We start from the raw sequence: 22,495 nt of genomic DNA, 5'->3' as shown, positions 1-22,495 counted from the left end.
GTGGAAATATCACCAATTATTAATTAAAGTATTATTTTTTTAATGCAAAAAGCCGTTTTGAAAAATCACTTTTAGTTCTTGAGAAAAATTTTTTTGAAATAATGGATAATTTTTTCGAGTTTTGCAATTTTCGCCGATTCAGTTTTAAAAATTCGTATAAAATCGATTTCTTGGAATATGAGCATGAAAATTACCCAAAATTTTAATAAAAGTGCCCTCTTTCCAATGAACCAACCCGTTTTGAAAAATAACTTTTAATTTTTGAGAAAACAATATTTGAAGTTTTGATAAAATTTTCGATGTTGCAATTTTCATTGATAACTTTCAAAATTCGCTATAAAATTTGTTTCTTGAAGGATCCTTGTGGAAATATCACCAATTATTAATTAAAGTATCCTCTTTTTAATGCAAAAAGTAGTTTTGAAAAATCACTTTCAGTTCTTGAGAAATAAATTTTTGAAACGATCGACAATTTTTTCGAATTTTGCAATTTTCGCCGATTAAGTTTTAAAAATTCGTATAAAATCCATTTCTTGGAATGTTAGTACGAACATTTCTCAAAGTGTTAATAAAAGTGTCCTCTTTCCACTGAACTAACACGTTTTGACAAATAACTTTTAGTTTTTGAGAAAACAATATTTGAAGTTTTGATCAAATTTTCGATGTTGCAATTTTCATTGATAACATTCAACATTCGCTATAAAATTTGTTTCTTGAAGGATCCTTGTGGAAATATCACCAATTATTACTTAAAATATCCTCTTTTTAATGCAAAAAGCAGTTTTGAAAAATCACTTTCAGTTCTTGAGAAATAAATTTTTGAAACGATCGACAATTTTTTCGAATTTTGCAATTTTCGCCGATTAAGTTTTAAAAATTCGTATAAAATCCATTTCTTGGAATGTTAGTACGAACATTTCTCAAAGTGTTAATAAAAGTGTCCTCTTTCCACTGAACTAACACGTTTAGACAAATAACTTTTAGTTTTTGAGAAAACAATATTTGAAGTTTTGATCAAATTTTCGATGTTGCAATTTTCATTTATAACATTCAACATTCGCTATAAAATTTGTTTCTTGAAGGATCCTTGTGGAAATATCACCAATTATTAATTAAAATATCCTCTTTTTAATGCAAAAAGCAGTTTTGAAAAATCACTTTCAGTTCTTGAGAAATAAATTTTTGAAACGATCGACAATTTTTTCGAATTTTGCAATTTTCGCCGATTAAGTTTTAAAAATTCGTATAAAATCCATTTCTTGGAATGTTAGTACGAACATTTCTCAAAGTGTTAATAAAAGTGCCCTCTTTCCAATGAACCAACGCGTTTTGAAAAATAACTTTTAGTTTTTGAGAAAACAATATTTGAAGTTTTGATAAAATTTTCGATGTTGCAATTTTCATCGATAACTTTCAAAATTCGCTATAAAATTAATTTCTTGAAGGATCCTTGTGGAAATACCACCAATTGTTAATTAAAGTATCATCTTTTTAATGTAACAAGCCGTTTTGAAAAATCACTTTTAGTTCTTGAGAAATAAATTTTTGAAATAATCGACAATTTTTTCGAATTTTGTAATTTCCGCCGATTAAACTTTAATAATTCGTATAAAATCGATTTTTTTTAATATAAGTATGAAAATTTACCAAAATGTTAATAAAAGCGTCCGCTTTCCGATGAACCAACACGTTTTGAAAAATAACCTTTAGTTTTTGAAAAAAAAATATTTGAAGTTTTGATAAAATTTCGCTATAGAAGTCATTTTTTGAAGGATCCTTGTGGAAATATCGCCAATTACAGTGAAATTGCTCTAACTCGAAGCACTAAGAAAGCAGAAGAAAGTTAGAGAAAAATTAGTACAATTTCAGCTGTAAAGAAAAAAATTAGAAATGTACTTTTCAAATACGTACATTTAAAACAGAAACCTTAATACTATTGTAAGTAGAAAATTAAGCAAGTTTTTTAAAGTAGTCCGTAATTTTCTTTTGGCTTAAAGTGGACAACCGCTCTTTGTCGAAAAAATCTTCTAATAAGTGTAAAGAATTATGAATATTATCTGGAACATTCTATCTTGATAATACAAAAGCTTCAAGCTTTCTAAGAGAGGAATAAGCTTCATCAAATGTAGGCACAGCGATAAGTATTTCATTTCCAAGATTATCATCACTCTCATCTGATTCTTAAACAATAAGAACATTAGGTTTGTTTTGGTTTAAGAGTCTGTAGTTTCTGAGCCAGGGTCTATGTGGTTTGATTCTGTGGTAAAATCGACTTATAGAAGTAAAAGTTGAAGTAATTCCATAGTAGTTCAGTTCGAATTACAGACAAATTCGACTTAGAGAGATAACAACACATTCGACTTAGAGGATAATTCGAGATATAGAAGTTCGAGTTTCACTGTATTAATTAAAGTATCCACTTTTTAGAGTTGCTTCGTTAGTTAAATCAGCATCAAAAAAGTTCATTTTGTATCTTGGATCCAAATAAAATATCCGGCCAAAGGGGTTGCCGAATATCCGGCTTTTCGCAAAATCACTATCCGTTCCATCACTACCCTAGTAAGTAGTCCTCTTAGATTCTCCCTTCTTAATCCATTATATTGAGGTTTTACTGTATTATAAGAAATCAATCAAAAGATTATTCTTTTTTCTCTTCTAATTATTGCAAAATGCCGAAACCATCACCTATAAGGAAAAGTAATGTTGATAAATCATCGTATGGAGTTGAAAGTTGTTAAGTGGTAATGAGTCATTTAAGTGAAACGTCGATGTTCGCGCGGGGTTCTCTGTGTATTTTCAAGAGAGAGAAAATTGATTAAAACGTCTACCGGGAGCTTATTTATCCTGCTGCTGGCGCCCGTAAGTTCGCAGTGACACGCGGTCTAAAGTGTTTCTTCTTTTTTGTTGCGTGACTTAACAGTGAGAAATACGCTGTTATCCGTACAACGTTGTAAGCCTCCTTTAGTTTGCGTGCGCGCGTAGTTGCAGCTGTAAGGAAATTGGTAGCCGCGCGAGTGAAATTTGACACTTTTAATAGATTATAAGCACACGTGAGTTATGTAAGTTCTTAGGAAACAGTTATTTTCTTCGCGAATGTTAAGCTTTTTCTCTTTAAAAAGTTTTGAGCATGTTTCTTGTCACTCCTTTGATTCTTTTGATGGTCACCTTTTTTGTAGTCTTCAACCCACTTGACACTCCATTGTGGTCGTCGAGTGCCCCACAAAAGACGTACCTGTTTTGGTCTATTATATTCTGTAGACGCAGGTGGATTCCCATCCCGTTTCAAATATTCAAAGAATGAAAGAACCGGTCAATAAAATAGACAAAAAAGAAAGAATTTCTTTCTAAGCATCTTAACAAGAAAATAATACACTTCTTATTTTATTTCTAATCTTGAAATATTTTTCATTTTCGTTGAAAATGACATTTTAAATAAACATGAACTCATCATTCTTGGATTGTACGTGATGTGACATCGCAATAACGATAACTGTAACGGTTGTGGCCGCATAGTTTGTTATGTAAATGTCTTAACAGATGTTACATTTGAATTTCCCTACTTATTACAGAATTGGACCTGAAATAAGATACATATTGTGTTACCAGATGGCTAAGAATCTTTTCGAATACAAACTTGTTGTGAACCTGAAAACTCAATTCCACTCCATTTAATGTACTTAAACGATAACGAAATTTATGTTCTTTGAGCTTATCGTGCTTTTAGGGCGACCACCTCTACTTTACGACGTGTCTGATGGCTTTTTTTCAAAACTTAAAATCTCAAATAAAATACTTTAAAATATTAATCTCGGATATTTAAACGCGTGTCTAATTTAAAATACACTTAATAAAGTTCTTGTAGATAAATTAATGCAACAATTTACATATCAATGTAACATGAGCTATTCGTGTTTCCTTCTGCTGTGAGGACGACGTGCCGCGATATTCATAAATCGTTTGAAATTATTTATCGCCAGCCGCCCCTAAAGGGCGTGACGACCCGGTTTTTAAGCGCCGCGGTATGATTTTCGAGGTCAAATTCCCCAAAGGTTATAACACTATTATTAAACTTGTAAATGTTTGCAAAATACCAGATTTGAATTCAAAGAATCAATTAAAAGGTATAAAATAGTGCGGGTCATTTCTTTTAATTACCTGTCACTCGCTTTTTTTTTAATATTTATCCCTGAAAATGATGATTAAGATTAATTCTTTCATTAAAAATTTTGGGAAAACCCAGAAGAACAATCGCATTAAAAAAATAATAGGGTTTAAAAATAAATTCCGAGTATTTCTTATCGTGTGCGATAATGATTCTGTTATCGCACGATGTTGGCTATAGCCATCTAGTACTCAATACACAAATAAAATCTTTTTCAGTGTTCGACAAAATGACGCAGAAATTTACTTCAGTAGTAGTGGTGATTATGATAGTGCTCCATGAAACCAAAACAAACGTAATCTTCATTATTTACCTATATTCAAAAAAATTTCAAGTCATCTTTTGCCAGGATCAATAGGCTAGATCAATTTACACTTGAATGAAAGCCTCACATCTGTCGATATTTGCATTGTACAAATAGATTAACTTACTTATTATGTTCATCTATTAATAATCATAACACCTGACGCGATGGTTCTTAGTATATATACTTCCCTGATGGTGTCCCTCTGATGGTTAATAGGTAGAAGCTTTAATAAGAAGATGGTAGAAAAGAAGTAAGCACATTAAATAGATAACGTTGTACATTACCAACCTCAAATCCTTGCAAAACAAAACCAATGTCTATATGAACTAGATGTTGCTTATTGTTATTCGTAGGGGCCATATCCAGTAATGTACAAACTCTATCGTGTTGCGCAGTGATATAGAGTTTGTCGTAATCTATTCTTGGTTTCTGTATGCAGTTCTACAGAACAAATCGAGTTTTGACTTTGTTGTCCAGAACACCGGTTTTTCAATAAGCTTTTTCCATATACGGGATTCTTCTGAAATATTGGCTTTTTTATAGGATACCAATACGCTACTGTTAATAAGTGCATAATGAGCACAACCTAAGTTCTTTTTGCCTGGCTTGCTCATCATATATTACGCTTACAAAAATACCGTATCAGTTTCTAATTGTTTACGGAACAACCACACTGTTACCAATTACTGTTTGGATGCACCACAACTTCACTACACAATCAGTATTATTTCGCAACTTTCTGGGCACATAATCTGCTGTGGAATAACTAAAGTCTTCGTCTCCTTCGAATAGAACGATATCCGGTTAGTTTTGTTTGCTTGTTTTCTTACTTCATTTATAAGATTTCTGTGTGTTCTAGCTATCTCGTAGCTAGAAGTTTCTACTCGTAGATAGTTGAACTTCATAGGGTGATGGTTTATTTTATTGCTCACTACGAAGAGTGAGAGATGTACTTGAGAGATGGCAGTAAACCTGTACAATAACCACTATAAATCGTCTTTGCTTTCTGATAATGAAATAGCGTTGTCCGCATAGCACAGCATTTTAATACGGTTGATTCCCATTCCGTACCCAGCATTCACTTCATTCATCAATAACCATCCATAATGATATTAAACAGTGTCAGACTTATGCTATCTTCATGTCTAATAGCTGTCGTTATACGTACTGACTCCGGTATTCCGGTTGTAGTTTTTATTCTTGTTAAGTTATTTTTATTCAGTTCACAAATAACTAATACAATCCTATCTTTAACGCCGAACATTTTTAAGACGATTTTATGAAAATGATACTACAATTTGTTTGGCGTTCTACGACTTATAAATGTTGTAGCTGTGTGATTCAAAACAAACACCGCTGTATAACTGTAGTTCTTTTGCAGCACCGTTTCGTCGAGAAGTTTATCTTTAAACTCTTTTACCATGTTATTGACGAATTTAGATACAACGTTATACATTAAAGTGTCTATCTGAACGCCAGTTCTTTTTGCTTCGTGCAAAAATTTTTCGATGTATTTTGATGCTACTGTTTTGACATTTAGATAGAGCAATTGAATGTTCTGACTTGAACATAATCCTTACAGTAGTCGTTTGTGATGTTAACTTTAGATCCATATCTATTAAGGAATTAGTTGTAGAACCTGTAACACAAGCTGATGTGAAAACCACAAAATTGCTGTCGCGACTTGACAGCTTTCTCGTTCATCGTAGTTGAACAAACATTCTGGAAGTCGTACGATTTTATTAAATGTGTTTCTCGTGTATTACATATATTTCATCTGACAATAGAAAAGTGCAGCAAACTAAAACTAAAAGTGTAGCAATTACTCCTATACTAGCAATGTCGACACCGTTCTAAGCAGAAGTAATTCTTACGGCAAACTTTTTGCTCGCTAATAGCAACAAATTTCTGCAACATTCAAACTTGAAATTCTCCAATTCTCTATACCTTAAGATCCAGATGTGTATACTTCAGCTCCCCGTAGAAATACTAATTCAACTTTTTATATTCCTATTTATTTTCCTCTGATTCCTATTTTTCTGAGACGTTCCATCACATGCGCCACAGCAAATGTGACCTCATCCTCCTCATAAAGGTGCTCTTGTTTTTCCCCTCACTGTGATAACCTCGACTTCCTCCTTCATCTTCTGATATATTGTCTTAAAATGTTTCCGTCATTATGGAAACAGTTTACAACCCATATTTTTTTATGTTAATAATCCATGGCATTAAAAAGTTGTTATAGAAAAATCAAAGGGGTTGTGAATTTCATCTTCTTAGAGCTCTAGGGAAGTTTAAGGTATGGTTGAAAATAAGGTATTAACCAGTAATACATACATACAAAATTTCAAATTCTACGGTTTACTTTTTACCCGAAATAAAAGATAAAATATAAATTTTTGGCTCAACTTTGACAGCTCATAGCTCGAAAACAAAAGATTTGCGACCCTATGTTTATATACAAAACTTGTATTATCTTGGCAAGTACTCCATATCCTTGTAAAGTTTCCCGATTAAAAACTGAACCACCCAAACTGATAGGTCTTGAGGTGCGACATTTTTGGACTTAATGCCATCCAAAATTTTCTCGATCCTAGTGAAGATCGCCTTTTTGCACAGACCTACGTATCGAACATTTATATTTCCTCTCATAGTCTACCATTTAACATGGTGTTTAGATATTTTCCTGTAGGATGGCTTTGTACGATTGTTTATCTCCGAAGACCTTTTTGACCTTTACAGTAAGAACTATCCTCGCGATTTTCTTGCATTAGCGAATTCGTCCCCGCAGGTACCTGTTATAGACCTCCAAGAAAGTTTTTTGTTACACTTAACAATCATAACAAAGATCTCCGAAATAATACCATTTGTTTCCGGAGCTTTTCTTCTTTTAATTGTCAAAGTTGCCGCTTCTGCTTTTTGGAACAGAAGAATTTCGCCTCCTACAGGGTTTTTATCTCATATTATTTTGGTATGCACAGAACACAGATTATTTACCTTCTCTTTGATATGTCATCCAGCTCTGCACATATTTCTAGCTTTCTCGCACAAAATTTAATTTTATCTTTGGCTCCTTATAGATAATTTTACCTAATTTACACGGATTTACCTTTTTTCTTTTGCGTAATTATCTTCAAATGTTAACTTTCTAATTTTCTTACATGCCTTGCCTTTCATTCTTAATATCTCGTTCTGACAGCTACCGACAGGTACTGTCAGGTCGAATTATATTATTGTACATTCTTTTTCTATAAGAGATACAGGAAAAATGATATCAGTGTCACAGGCTCGATTTTCGTTTTTCTTTTATTTCCAAAGCCTACTATTTCAAAATCTGCACATATAAGTTTTAAAGTTGTATATTTCCAAGAAGGCTTGAATATCGTTCAAGTGTGCTATATTTTTGGAAAGGAAATTTTATGCTCTCGTCGAATTTGCAAAAATATATAGGGTGTTCCATTTAAAAAAATCATTTTTATGTCCATAACCACTAAAATATTGCTGTGAGGGAAAGCTAACTACGAATTCTACATAAAAAGTTGCTTTGGAAATGTTTTCACAGAAAGGAACATTTATCAATAAGAAAAAAGTTATGACGACTTTTCGAAAACCGTAGGAGATATCGATATGTTGTTAGGTTTGCGCCATTAAGTTGCTTATAGAAAGTTTCCCTTTAAAAGTGTTCAATTTGGCCCAGTCGGTTAACTTCATCACTTCAGTTTACCAGTTAATTTTTTATACCTAAGGAATTCTTTCTAATCTGGCAAAAATTCTATTTGACAGTCCATAAAAATAATATTGAAAGCAATTACAGTAAGTTTATTACTGGTGTATATAAGCATTCGGTCAATTGCAGGTTATTGAATCGTGCTTGAACAGATTTGGACAGGAAGTTTCTGTCATAATGGTGGGCATATCTGGTTTAATTTTTTTAAGCTTTAACCCTTTGTGTCCCGACGGTACTTTAAAGTACCGGTGGTTTTAAACACTCATTTTAAACTGTAGTCATCTATTCGACGCATTTAGAGCTGTCGGTACTTTCTACTATACAAGCAAGAATCTGTATAAAAAATGAATCCGCACTCTAGCGTTTTTAGGTATATTTAAACTTATTCATCCAGATGCGAGGTTAGAAGTTTAGTGAAAAGTAATGTTGTTGAATTTTGTTGTTCAAAAAGGTATCTCTTTGATAAATGGTTATTAAGTGTGATTTTTACAGATCATTTTAAAAAGAAGCATTGAGTTTTAATTTAAAATAAGTCTCATTCCTTAATTTCAATAAATACGGCTTCCAGGAATTTTTAAATTAGCATCTTTTTTGACAATTTTAGGTGCGAAAATATAAGTTTTGTTTCAACATTTTTTTTCTCAATATTTTTCCAATCCAACCCAACAATTATTATACATCATTTTAAAGAGAAAGCTTTGAGCTTTAATTTAGAATAAGTCTCATTCCTTAATTTCAATAAATACGGCTTCCAGGAATTTTTAAATTAGCATCTTTTTTGACATTTTTAGGTTATACGAAAATGTAAGTTTTATTTCAACATTTTTTTTCTCAATATTTTACCAATCCAACCTAACAATTATTATACATTATTTTAAAGAGAAAGCTTTGAGCTTTAATTTAGAATAAGTTTCATTCCTTAATTTCAATAAATACGGCTTCCAGGAATTATTAAATTAGCATCTTTTTTGACAATTGTAGGTTATGCGAAAATGTAAGTTTTGTTTTAACATCTTTTTTCTCAATATTTTTCCAAACCAACCCAACAATTATTATACATCATTTTAAAGAGAAAGCTTTGAGCTTTAATTTAGAATAAGTCTCATTCCTTAATTTCAATAAATACGGCTTCCAGGAATTTTTAAATTAGCATCTTTTTTGACATTTTTAGGTTATACGAAAATGTAAGTTTTGTTTCAACTTTTTTTTTCTCAATATTTTACCAATCCAACCTAACAATTATTATACATTATTTTAAAGAGAAAGCTTTGAGCTTTAATTTAGAATAAGTCTCATTCCTTAATTTCAATAAATACGGCTTCCAGGAATTTTTAAATTAGCATCTTTTTTGACATTTTTAGGTTATACGAAAATGTAAGTTTTGTTTCAACTTTTTTTTTCTCAATATTTTACCAATCCAACCTAACAATTATTATACATTATTTTAAAGAGAAAGCTTTGAGCTTTAATTTAGAATAAGTCTCATTCCTTAATTTCAGTAAATACGGCTTCCAGGAATTTTTAAATTAGCATCTTTTTTGACACTTTTAGATTATACGAACATGTAAGTTTTGTTTCAACATTTTTTTCTCAATATTTTTCCAATACAACCTAACAATTATTATACATCAATTTAAAGAGAAAGCTTTAAGCTTCAATTTAAAATAAGTCCCATTCCTTAATTTAAATAAACACGGCTTCCAAGACTTTCTGAATTAGTATCTTTTTTGACATTTAGATTATGGGGAAATGTTGGTTTTTGCTCTATATGTTTTTTCTCAATATTCTATCAGATTTTTGTCATTCTGTAGCTACAGGTCTGATAAATAAATATTCAAATTTACTGCGTCCACGAAAATGTCGTAGCTCAAGTTCAAAAGAAAGAGGAAGTTGTGAAAATTGTTCTGCCAAAGCTAGACCCCACTCAAAATGTACTGCGTGCAATGTTTATTTACATATGTTGTAATGAAGGAAACAACTGTTTTTCTGAATGTCATAATGTGATTTAGCTAAAGCAAGTTCTACATATTTTCTAACGTAATAAAAAATGTATTATTTTTATATTAGCAATAAAAGTTTTTGTATACTGCAACATCACTAAAATATATTTTAATGCTTGACGGTACTCTCAAGTACCATTATCCCCCTGGAATAGGGGGATTGCATATAGTGCTAAAATTGATTCCAAAGGCCTTTACTGAGTGTATTTTGATAGTGTTTTAATTTAATTTTGTTCTGTTACTAGTTTCAAAACTTTTGCCTTCTTGGGACACAAAGGGTTAAGCACTTTTTGTACGCTCTAGGCAATAGCTGTCTAATATTACTTATTCAAGTCTTAGTTAGACCGAGAACTTTAAGTTCCAAGTCTTGCAAGAAAAATAAAAAGACGTAAAATGTATTGAGATATGATAAGTTGTGGCAGAAGAGAAACCAGGAAAGAATGACATACATATAAGTTTTTTCGTGGTATATAAAGTATTATGGATGCAATGTTTTGTTTAAAAAAAACACTTCTGTTAAGTTTCTAAAATTAGATTCAACTAACATATCCTTCTATAAATTTAATTTTATCAATCGATTAAAGTCAAGGTTTATCAGCGTTGTTTATTTTCCGGTCAATTGACCATCATCATCGAGATGTGATCTTCGCGTGTGGCTGCATGTGGTTTTAGTACTTTTTTCCGGTTGACTCGCGACGGCCGCAATTAATATTTGCGCGAGCAATTACGCCCTGGATCGGTCCGCTAACAACTTAATCCCGTACAGTTACTGCTGCTGGTGCTGCGTGCCCCTCGCGTAAAAACCTGAAAGTTTTCTGTGTTCACTGCGGGTTTAATAGCTTTCGGCGATCGGCCGACCTTCGTAAATCGTCCGTCTCGCGCGATGCAGTTTACGCCCAAACGTTGTAACGTAAAGTTGGTGAGAGTATAACATTTTCACTCCGAGAAAAGTTCGACGATTTTAAACTTTGAAAATATTTTTCCGTATAAACTTTTCATACCAAGCAACCATACGAGATGTGTTTAAAACTTTAACGATAAGAAAGTTGACTTACTAACACCGTTTTCGTGTTGAGATTTTTTCACAAAATTTTAGAATTTAAAGAAAAAGAATACGGTAAGTGAATAAGTAAAGTTAACAAAGTGTGAAAATAACTTCAAATATAGACGGTTTTAATAAATTAATAAATTGAGGTCGTGCAATAAATATTCTTTGACAAGCTATTCTTTGTTACAAACACTGTAAACATTAATACTTGTCTATTTGAAATTCAAATATTGCTTAGAAGCGATAAGCGCGTGCACACTTTAAGAAGGAACAGGGACAAATGGGCGAACGGCACGTTTCGTTAATTTATAGTGGACGGTCTTTTCGATGTAAAAAGAACAAAATTTCAAACCGGACTGAGTGCGTAAGCTTTTGATTTACTACGCGAATACCAAGCTCCATAAGCGAACAAACGTTCTCTCCAAGTCCAACTCAAAGTATTCTCTATTCGAACAATAAGTCCACAACACCAAGTTTAAAATTGAACGTTGTCGTGGTTCTTACTTTTCTAATTCTGTAAAGGTTTCAAGAATGAAATGTGTTGGAAATTCCACAATGGTTTAAATTTTTTTTAAATCAATTTTTCTTTGAACTTCTCCTTTTTCTTCTTCTTAAAGAAACAAACATTCTGTTTATGTTTAGATCTCTTTGAAGTTGATTTTCTTTAAAGTCAATTACCGTAAGTTAAACGAGATAAACTCTCAACTAATGGACAAATAGTGGACTTTAAATGATCGTTAAGTGAAAACTGATCTCCGGTTAGAAACTTTAACGTAGGAGTTTTAATGAGTAGTTTACTAAACGCTTAAAACGGAACAGGTGTTCTACTACAAACAACCTTGAAAACATTTTCATTCATCACTAAAACTTAAACTTATATAATGAGTATGTACAGTAAAACCTCGATATAAAGAATTAATACGAGGAAGGGTTATAGCCTGTTATATGAATAATTTTTAACAACAATCTTGTGCAGAATAACAACTAAAACTAACACGGGACCCAGAACTAGAAACATTTGGGTTTAGCTGTACGTCTCGTAAGACGGCTAACCTCAAATGTTTCTAGTTCTAGGTCTAGTGTTAGTTCTAATTTTAGTTGTTATTCAGTACTAGATTGTTGTATATTTTTATTGAATTAAAACTAGAACTAACTATACTTAGAACTGGAAACATTCGGGTTTAGCCGTCTTGAGAGACGTATGACTCATAAAGGAGAGAACAAGAAAGTCGGATTAAGCGAAAAATGATTGGAAAGAAGCAAATAAAGAAACAATAAAGGAAACAACCAAGTTTGCGTATGAAATAGAAACAGAAATAAACCTTCCTGCAGGCAGACTGAATCTGGGGCTTCCAGGACAATGCAGAATTCATCATCACCCCCAAATTTTTAACTGTTTTAGAGAATTGTATGATGTTACCATCAAGTGTCAGATGGGTGTTATTGATGGAGTAAAATTTTGTTAGCAAAAGTTTTGATCCGAAAGCAATACCTTGAGTCTTTGCTATATTCCAACTCAAGCCTTGGCATATAGACCAGTCTAGAACACTAGCAAGATCCCTATTAAGCCACATTACCGCAAATTTGGAGGTCGTCTGCATATAGGTGAAAGTTGCACTTGATTATCTTAGTGATGCTATTTATGAAGAATAAAAAAAGAAGTCTGTTTGGCTGGAACGCCGTATGTTCCCCTTCGAGTTTTTATTCTATGTGGATTCTTAGCCAATTTTTGAGTAGAGTTTAAGCGCAAATAGATTCCTCTGTAGTTTGCGCTGTTGGTTGTTTCCCCCTTCTTATGGATCGGCACTATTATATTCTTTTCCCATTCGTGGGGTATTGATTTCAGTATTCGATGTCTGCTGGAATATTTTCCTCAGCTACTGTTCTTCTACTGATATACTGTCGTTACCCGCTGCTTTCCCGTTTCATGTTTCGCATAAAGCTATTCGCACTTCTTTCTCGCTTATCTGCTCTTCCTCTAGAAGTGTATTTTTCATTAAACTAAAACTAACACTAGACCTAGAACTTTAGCCGTCTTAAAAGACGTATGGCTAAACCAACATATTTCTAGTTCCAGATCCTTGCTTTATACATTTATTTATTGAAACAAACAGGTTACTCTAATTACATGTTTCAACTAGTTTAATAGTAGAACAACTAAAATCTATAGAACAATATCTACTAAAATCAGGCCGAAATATAAAATAGTGATTAACAACCAACACTTAATCAGTTGACTATAAAACATTTAGTGCTGAACTCCTTGTTAAGTTTAACTCCTTGTTTAATACAGAGAATATTGGTAATGAGTTTCTTGCTGATACTTTGTTATATAATGTTACCATCTTATTTAATGGTGAGTTTCTTGTTAGTTCCGTAGAGAAACGCTTTATATTAAACAAAGCCCTAGCGCGACCAGAATATGCAGGGACATACAAACCAACACCTCTCAATGTTGATGGAGCATCCACTTTATTGTTTAGTATCTTATACAAATAACCAAGACGTATCACACCCCGTCTGACCGACAATTTTGTCATATCAAAATATCTCCGAGCGAATTCATAATACCGAAAACCAATAAATCTTTTGTATTGTTTGTAGAAAATATATTTAATAAATTTGTTTTGTACTGTCTCAATGATATTCGAATGATAGGCTGTTCCTGGGTCCCATACCACAACAGCATATTCCAGTTTTGAACTAATTAATGAATTATATAGGTACTTTACGGTATTAATATTGAAAAAGGAGTGACAGTTTCTTATAATAAATCCTAACAACCTTAAGCTGATGTAGTTGTAGCTTTTACATGCTCGTCAAAGTTAAAGCTTTATGTATACAGGGTGTCTCAGCGAGACCGGTCATTAGACGTTTCTGGAGATCATGCAAAAAAAATTAAATTAAGAATTTCTTGATTTGTGTAAATATTACTTTCGTTATTGTTATCGATTTTAACTCGTTTCAGTACTAATATTAAGGGACATAACAGAGAATTATTAGCTCACATGCATCAAGTGACGTAAACAAGTGAGTCTTTGACAAGAACTCATTGAGAAGGCTTGTTTTTCATGGCACACTAGGCTAAATATCCATATGATATGTGTGCATTTTTCAAAAAACCCTAATTATCTCCCAAACTATTAATATTAGGTATGGGCCATATGCGATATAAAAGATGTGGAATGAGACACCGAAAACGACTAAAAAATAAAATATGGGGGGTGCCATTTAAAAAAATTAAGTTATGGTACTTCCAAATTTTGAAAAGTTAACGTGCCATAGTAAAGTGATCAAACGTTCTAGACCGCAGTTCTCGGCACCAAAACATACTCCATCATGTTGCTTAAGCATGTTCTCAATCCTAAATTGATATCCCAAAAATTGGATTTTTTGAACAAATGTCTGCTGGAGCAGATTTTTCTAGAAAAATTCGAATAACTCGAGAACGACCGAATCAAATTGCAAAAAGTAAAGTTATTTATAAACCTTGAAAACAGACAAATCCAAATATGTAAAAATATACAGGATGTTCCATTTAAAAAAATAAAGTTGGTGGCGACTTCCGGTATAACCGGAAGTGCAAGAAATCTGAAAATATTTTAGACGAAGAGATCGTAATTGATAATACTTAAGTCTGAATTCTCAAATTTTTATTTTCGCCAGAACCCCAGAAACGTCTAAAAATCGGTCTCGCTGAGACACCCTGTATATTACTCCTAAATCTTAATAAAATCGTTATAAACAATCGGTACTTTCTTTAAAGTGAAAGTAATTTTTTCATATTTTTCCGGATTAAGGTGGAGCCTATTCTTGTTGCACCAAAATCATTGTCTTCTAAGATCAGAATGTAGGCACACACAATCATTTTCATCACGTATACTTTGAAACAGTTTTCGGTCGTCAGAAACAGTAGGCATTCAGATTCCTTTATAATGGACGGCAAGTCATTAATAAACAATAAGAAGAATAATAGCCTTAGATTACTCCCTTGCAGAACACCACAGTTTATTTTAAATTTTTGCGATTCACTATGTTTATAACAATGTTTATACAAAGCTAACTTGTCTAAAAGTACGTCATGATTCACTTTATCGAACGCTTTAGCAAAGTCAGTGTATATAACGTCAACCTAACCTTTTCCATCCAATTCAGAACTAACATATTCATTTAAGATAATTAAGTTTATTTCTACAGATCTATTAGGGATAAATCCATGCTGGTTAACATGCAATGCCTCTTTGACGTGATTGAATATTCTAATATACAGGGTGATTCAAATAAGAACCGACACAGAGCAGGGACATGTATAGGACAATAAATTAAGATGATTTAACGCAACTTATTTCTATACCAAGTTGTACCTCTGAGGAGTTATAGGCTTTCAAAGTTAGGTGTTAAATTTTTAAAATATTAAATATCTTCGTAATACATTAAGCTAGAAAAACCAAATTTGGTATACGTTATGAGTGTAACAAGGGTATTAATTGGTAGCAAATTGAACTCAATTGAGGCATTTCAAAGGGTTGATTAAGGGTGATGGTTCCCTAAATTTTGACAGATTTTTTTAACCTTTTTGTGGATTTAATACATTATTACCTCATTTCATGTGGAATTTAATTCTAAAACATTTTTTACTCTTACTAGTTTTTAAAAAACATTGTCGTTTTCATAAAAAACTCAAAAAACTAAAGACGCGTATCTTGTTAATGCTACTTAAAATCATCGAAAATTCAGTAGTCGGCTGTGAAATTGTACGTAATTTTAGGAATAAACTGTTTATTATGAGCTAAAAAGACATCATCCATAAACAAATTTAGTTTAGGCATAATAATTTTCTAGTGATAAAGAGAAAATCCCCAAAATGTCAAAATTAAGTACTTTTGATTTTAAAATCGATTATATTAACTCAAGAATGAAAGGTGATGGCCAAAAGTTTTTTAGGAATAAATTGTTTATTATGAACTAAAAAGATATTATTGATAAACAGATTTTGTTTCGATGTAATGATTTTCTAGTGATAAAGAGAAAATCCCCATAATGTCAAAATTGAGTACTTTTGTTATCAAAATCGATCATTACTCAAAAATTAATTGTGATGGAGATAAGTTTTTTTGAAATAAATTGTTTATTATGAACTAAAAAGACATCATCCATAAACAGATTTGGTTTAGTTATAACGATTTTCTAGTGATAAAGAAAAAATCACCAAAATGTCAAAATTGAGTACTTTTGCTATTAAAATAGATCATAACTCAAAAATTAAAGGTGATGGAGAAAAGTTTATTTGAAATAAATTGTTTATTATGAACTAAAAGGACATTACTCATAAACAGATTTGGTTTGGTTATAATGATTTTCTAATGATAAGAAGAGAAAATCATCGAAATATCAAAATTGAGTACTTTTGGTATTAAAATTGATCATAACTCAAGGATGAAAGGTGATGGAGAAAAGTTTTTTAGGAATAAGTTGTTTATTGTCAACTAAGAAGACATCATCCATAAACAAATTTAGTTTAGATGTAATGATTTTCAGGTGATAAAGAGAAAATCCCCAAAATGTCAAAATTGGGTACTTTGGGTATACCAAATTTGGTTTTTCTAGCTTAATGTATTACGAAGATATTGAACTTTTTAAAAATTTAAGAGCCAACTTTGAAGGCCTATAACTCGTGAGGTGTACAACTTAGTATAGAGGTAAGTTACGTTAAATCATCTTAATTTATTGTCCTCTACATATCCCTGCTCTGTGTCGGTTCTTATGTGAATCATCCTGTATATAATGCTTTCGAAGACTTTTGCAAAACAGGATATTATTGAAATTGGTCTATAATTGGCGATTTCACTTACAGAACCAGACTTGTGTATAGGTACAACCTTCGCCCACTTCCTATCTAAAGGAAACGTACAGGTGGAAATTGCTAGGTTAAAGATAATAGAGAGACGCAATACCAAAAACTCTTTGCAAACTTTTACGATATAAGGGGCTATATTATCAGGTCCTTGTGCCTTTTTTGGCTTTAACTTTTCTTATTGCTTCCAATATTTCATTATTCGAAATAGGATTAAATGTAAATATGTTCAATCATCTAGACAACTCGGGGAATACCCCAAGTTTATCTATAAACCTAAAATACAGCAACTTATGGAATACCCCAAATTGTATTCTATTTATGAACGCTAACATTTATATTTAAATATAATAATAAAAACTTTTTCCTTTTTGTTTCAGATTGAGGGAAAAAAATTCCACATGAATTCGTCATCGTTTTTAATCTAGTCAAATTCTTATAAATTAAAAATGATAGAATAAAAGAAACCGAATCAATATGTTTTCCAAGAAAACCATTTTAATAGCGATTGGAGTCGTTTTAGTAAACATAGCAATAGCGGATATTTCTAGAAATTCGAGAACACGAAAACAATCATCCAATTATAATCATCAAACGTTAAAAAAGCCGAACATTATCCTGATTTTAACGGACGATCAGGATGTTGAGTTGGGTTCGATGAATTTTATGCCAAAGACAACGAGATCAATCAGATACAAAGGAGCCGAATGTAGACATGCTTATGTAACGACGCCGATGTGTTGTCCTTCAAGATCTTCACTTTTAACTGGAATGTATGTGCATAATCACAACGTTTATACAAACAACGATAATTGTTCTAGCACGCATTGGCAAACTTATCATGAAACAAGATCATTTGCTACTTATTTATCTAATGCTGGATATAGAACAGGTATGTAATTTTAAGTTTTTTTAAAACTTTTCTAAAAAAACGTATTAAGAAGTCTCAGAACGATATCGCGTCCTTCCAAGAACGTTGTCGATGGTCTGTTACAGGATTCGGGTCGACTTCTTTCGATCTTGTTAGTTTTATTTCCTTTCTGTTTCGTTGCTTTCGTGATGACTGGCGCCTGCGGTAAGGCCTAAGGTGCACGGAGAGTTTCGTGACCGGGCGGAAGAAGGGCCCCTAAGGCGGTCGGTCGGAGACCCGACCGGAGGCGACGGCGACGGCGGTCGGGGCATCACGGCCATTGTGCGCGCAAACACCGTGTATAAAATGGTTTAATTTATCGCGAGACGATCGCCGACCGATACCGCCAGACGAACCGTCGCCTTTCTGTCTCCAACTCACCTTTGCCCCCCTCTAAACATTGTACCACAAAAAGACCGCAAACGAACTTCTAACGGTTCAACTATACCTGCTTAGGTCAGAAGTTAGTCAGAGGAAAATTTTAATTTATCGACTAAACAATATCATATTACAAATTATTTTCTCTCGATGTGTCATAGTGTTAACCCTACCGTTAAGAAGACATTGAACCTAAAATTTTCCCCTCAATGATGATTCATTCTTTATGCCCTGATTTATTTGCTTTTTTTTTTAAGGCAAAACCCACTATTTCTGGAGTGCGGGAAGTTAGCCCCCCATTTTTTGATTTTTAAATTTTTTATTGTTGTTCTAGATTGTTCTAGAGTTGTTCCACATTGTTCCAAAGCGGCAAACCGAAAAAACGGGTTTTTTGACTACCCCCCATTTTTGGAAAAATCAATTTTTCTTTGTTGTTCTGGGTTGTTCCAGTTGTTCTAGTTATTGTTCTAGAAAATCAAAATTATGATATACAGCATTACAAAGTTATACCTAAAAATAGGTTTGGCCGCCTAAATGTCTAGTTGATTGCTGTGACCATAGTTTTTCTATTATCAATTCCATATTATAAGTATATACTTATTATAGCTAACGCTATCTGGAACAGCTTTTATTTTCACTAGAACAATTCTCTACAGGGCACTTTACTGTTTCAAAATTAAAGATTCTTGTGTCAGCGGTTTTATAGAACAATCTAAAACAACTCAATTAGATATTATTTAATGACTTACAAAAAAAATCCGTACAAGTTGAAGAAGGTACTGAAATAAATGTACAGGTGTCCCGTTAAGCGTACGGAGCGGCTGTATCTCAACAACGGTAAGGCCTAGAGGTTTGGGAAAAAAATCCTTATAAGCAAAGTGGGCAAGAGAAATAGCTGGAAGTTAGTTTGAAGTTCGTAATTCGACCGCTAGGGGGCGTAACTGCCATAGAGAAACATAAAATTCCTGCTATCTCAGAAAGTTAGACGATGAGCTATAACGTTGACAACATCATTTAGTAGCTTGGATAATACCGCATCGCTTTTGTTTTGCGATATTTCTCATATCTGTCATAATAAGGGAGGGGGAGGCCAATGCGTTTTCAAATGTTTACATTTTAATATCTCCTGGACCATTCAACCGATTTGAATATTGTTGGTCTTGTTTGAAAGAGCATTTCATGCTCTTTTAAAAGATATTTTCAGTAAGACCGCTTGGTTTAAAACAAATAAGCTAGAGGGCGTTATCTGCAGCGGTTACATATTTTTGTGATTTTTGAAAAAAAGTTAAATGGAACGGTACTATTTACTTCACAGACCGTTAATCACCATAAAATTTGCTAAATATTAGTGAAAACCGCATCTCGATATCTCCATCCATTCTCGAATTATAAAGGAAAATGTTAAAAATTCGTATATCTTAATCGGATCAAGTTACCTTAGGAAACAAATAAGAGAGAACAAAAATTTTATTATCTAGAACCTTCCTTCACACTTTATCCAGGCTTAGAACTGCTTCAAAACTACTTTTGAGGCGTGTTGAAAAGCCAACGGATCAATGAAACATCAACAATGATAATAAAACAAAATAAACCAAAACACTTAGAATAACTTAAATTTTTGGCAAAAATAACTTACTAATGAGCGAAATACCTTCCATAAACCTCGATGCATTTATTTAATCTAGTTTCGACGAAAAAAAAAGCGCTGCTTAAGTCTCGGCCCTGGACACGTTTTTACTAGTATTTAGTGTTTTGTCATATTTTCTCTGGTTATTGGTTTTTCTTGAAAAGTCAGGTCGTTTAGTCTACCCAATAGATAAAGGGGTGAAAGCAATGTGGGTTTTGCTCGAACCAAGAATGCATATTATGCAAGTTTACATCAGCTTGTGGACAGGTGCTTCATGCGTCCATAGCATTTGTGATAAAAGGTTTGGATTTGCCCAAATCATATTTAAAAGTCAATGGTAATAGTTCAGTCTATTATCATAATCGGTATCTGTTAAGGCATGATGTAAAACAACGTGGTGGAGATATTATTCTCTTGAGAACTTTTGTGGACAATTGTTTTCGGAGTTCCCAGATTATGTGGGATCACATTGCGCACCAATGTGATTTACGAATTCATAGAGATGTCTGAATGGGCTACACGTTGCCAGTTTTCCGTAATCGCTAAGTCAATCTTAAAAACACTTCTAGAGAAAAATGTCTTTCTTTGTCGTAATTGCATTGCACATTTTTGCCATGCAGTTGCATCGTATTCGAAACATTGAAAATAAATCATCAAACGCTCTATCATACGCTGCTGCGTTCGTAAATGACATGTTTACAGTTACCATGGTTATGTGATTTGTTTTTCTCGATGAGGTAACTGGATCCGATTGATGGCACTCGAGTTTTTAACATTTTCTTCTATAACTCGAGAACGGGTGGCGCTATCGAGATGCGGTTTTCACTAAAATTTAGCAAATTTTAAGGTGACTAAGGGTCTGTGAAGTAAATAGTATCGTTCCATTTAACTTTTCTTCAAAAATCACAAAAATATGTAATCGCTGCAGATAACGTCCTCTAACTCATTTGTTTTAAAGCAGACGGCCTTACTGAAAATATCTTTAAAAAGAGCATAAAATGCTCTTTCAAACAACACCGAAAACATTCAAATCGGTTGAATGGTCTAGGAGATATTAAAATGTAAACATATGAAAACGCATTGGCCTCCCCCTCTTTTATTATGACAGATATGAGAAATATCGCTAAACAAAAGTGATGCAGTATTATCCAAGCTATTAAATGATGTTGTCAAAGTTATAGCTCATCGTCTAAGTTTCTGAGATAGCGGGAACTTTATGTTTCTCAATGGCAGTTACGCCCCCTAGCGGTCGAATTACGAACTTTAAAATAATTTCCAACTATTCCTCTTGGTCACTTTGCTTATAAGGATTTTTTTCCCAAACCTCTAGGCCTTACCGTTCTAGAGATACAGCCACTCCGTACGCTTAACGGGACACCCTGTACAAATGTACATATACACTCAGCAGCAGAAGTCTGCGTACAACGAACGTAGTATGCTTTAAGCGGTAAAAAAATAGCGATAATCTAATGCGATAAACTTCAACTCATATTTTTTCTGTATTATGTCATTTATTAACAAACTATAAATCAATAAAATATAAACATTACTTAATAAAAAAAATGTAAACTAAAAATACTTCAAATAATGCCTATGCAAAAATTTGCGTACAGATCAAGGCGACTTCTTAAATATTCTTCTATAATATATTAGTAGGAGGTCGGATAACCCTTACGTTTAATGACCTTCCTTAAACGTTTCGGCATGGATTGTATTAATTTCTTCGTGTCTTTCCTAGTGATTTTTGCCCATTCGTCAATCATAACACTTTTTAGCACTTCCTTCGATGTTATATTACGTTGACGAATCCTGCGTTCCAATAAATCCCACAAGTGTTCAATCGGATTTAAATCCGGTGACTGTGGGGATGTTTTCAATTGTTTTGGGGTGTTATATATGTAGCAGCCAAAGTTTGGTATTGTGGGGTGGTTAGGGTCGTTGTCTTGTTGAAAAATGTATTCGGACCCCAAACCCAAGTTGTCGGTGCTTGGCTTCAAATTTTCCTTTAAAATGTCTATATATAGTTTATGGTCCATTGTAGATCTTATAAATGCCAATTTTCCTGCTCCTTTGGCGCATATACACCCCCAAACCATCACTCCATCACCTCCATGTTTTACAGTAGGTTTTAAGTTTTGAGGATCAAGGGCAGTACCGGGTTTTCTCCACACAAGTTGTTTTCCTTTAATGCCGATGATGCAAAATTTACTCTCATCTGTAAAAAGAACCTTCTCCCAGAACTCTATAGGCTTATTTAGGTGTTCTTTAGCAAAGGCGATCCGCTTCTTTCGATTGACATCTGATACAAATGGTTTTTTTCATGCAACGTGACTGGTAGTTGGTCTTTGATAATATTCTTCTCACTGTATCTTTGCTGATTGTCTTATGAAACTGCTGTTGTACATTTTCTGATATTTTTGTTGCTGTCAGCCTAGGTTCTTTTCGTACCTGCTGCACAATGCTTTGCTCCTCTCGGTATGTT

The 22,495-nt window shown here is 33.0% G+C and overlaps 1 protein-coding gene across 2 annotated transcripts in view; it reads left to right on the top strand.

Moving 5' to 3' along the window:
• LOC111419532 (Extracellular sulfatase Sulf1) overlaps window positions 1-22,495 on the top strand; it is a 115,218-nt gene that overhangs the window by 39,277 nt on the left and 53,446 nt on the right. For both annotated transcript variants that reach the window (XM_023052355.2, XM_023052353.2), the window contains exon 2: window positions 17,479-17,990. In XM_023052355.2, coding sequence (XP_022908123.2) covers window positions 17,576-17,990 — 415 coding nt within the window. In that variant the 5' untranslated portion in view covers window positions 17,479-17,575. The remainder of the gene's footprint in view (window positions 1-17,478; window positions 17,991-22,495) is intronic.

This window comes from Onthophagus taurus, chromosome 6, assembly GCF_036711975.1.
Source record: "Onthophagus taurus isolate NC chromosome 6, IU_Otau_3.0, whole genome shotgun sequence".
Lineage (NCBI taxonomy): Eukaryota > Metazoa > Arthropoda > Insecta > Coleoptera > Scarabaeidae > Onthophagus > Onthophagus taurus.
This window is presented reverse-complemented; position numbering and strand designations above follow the sequence as displayed.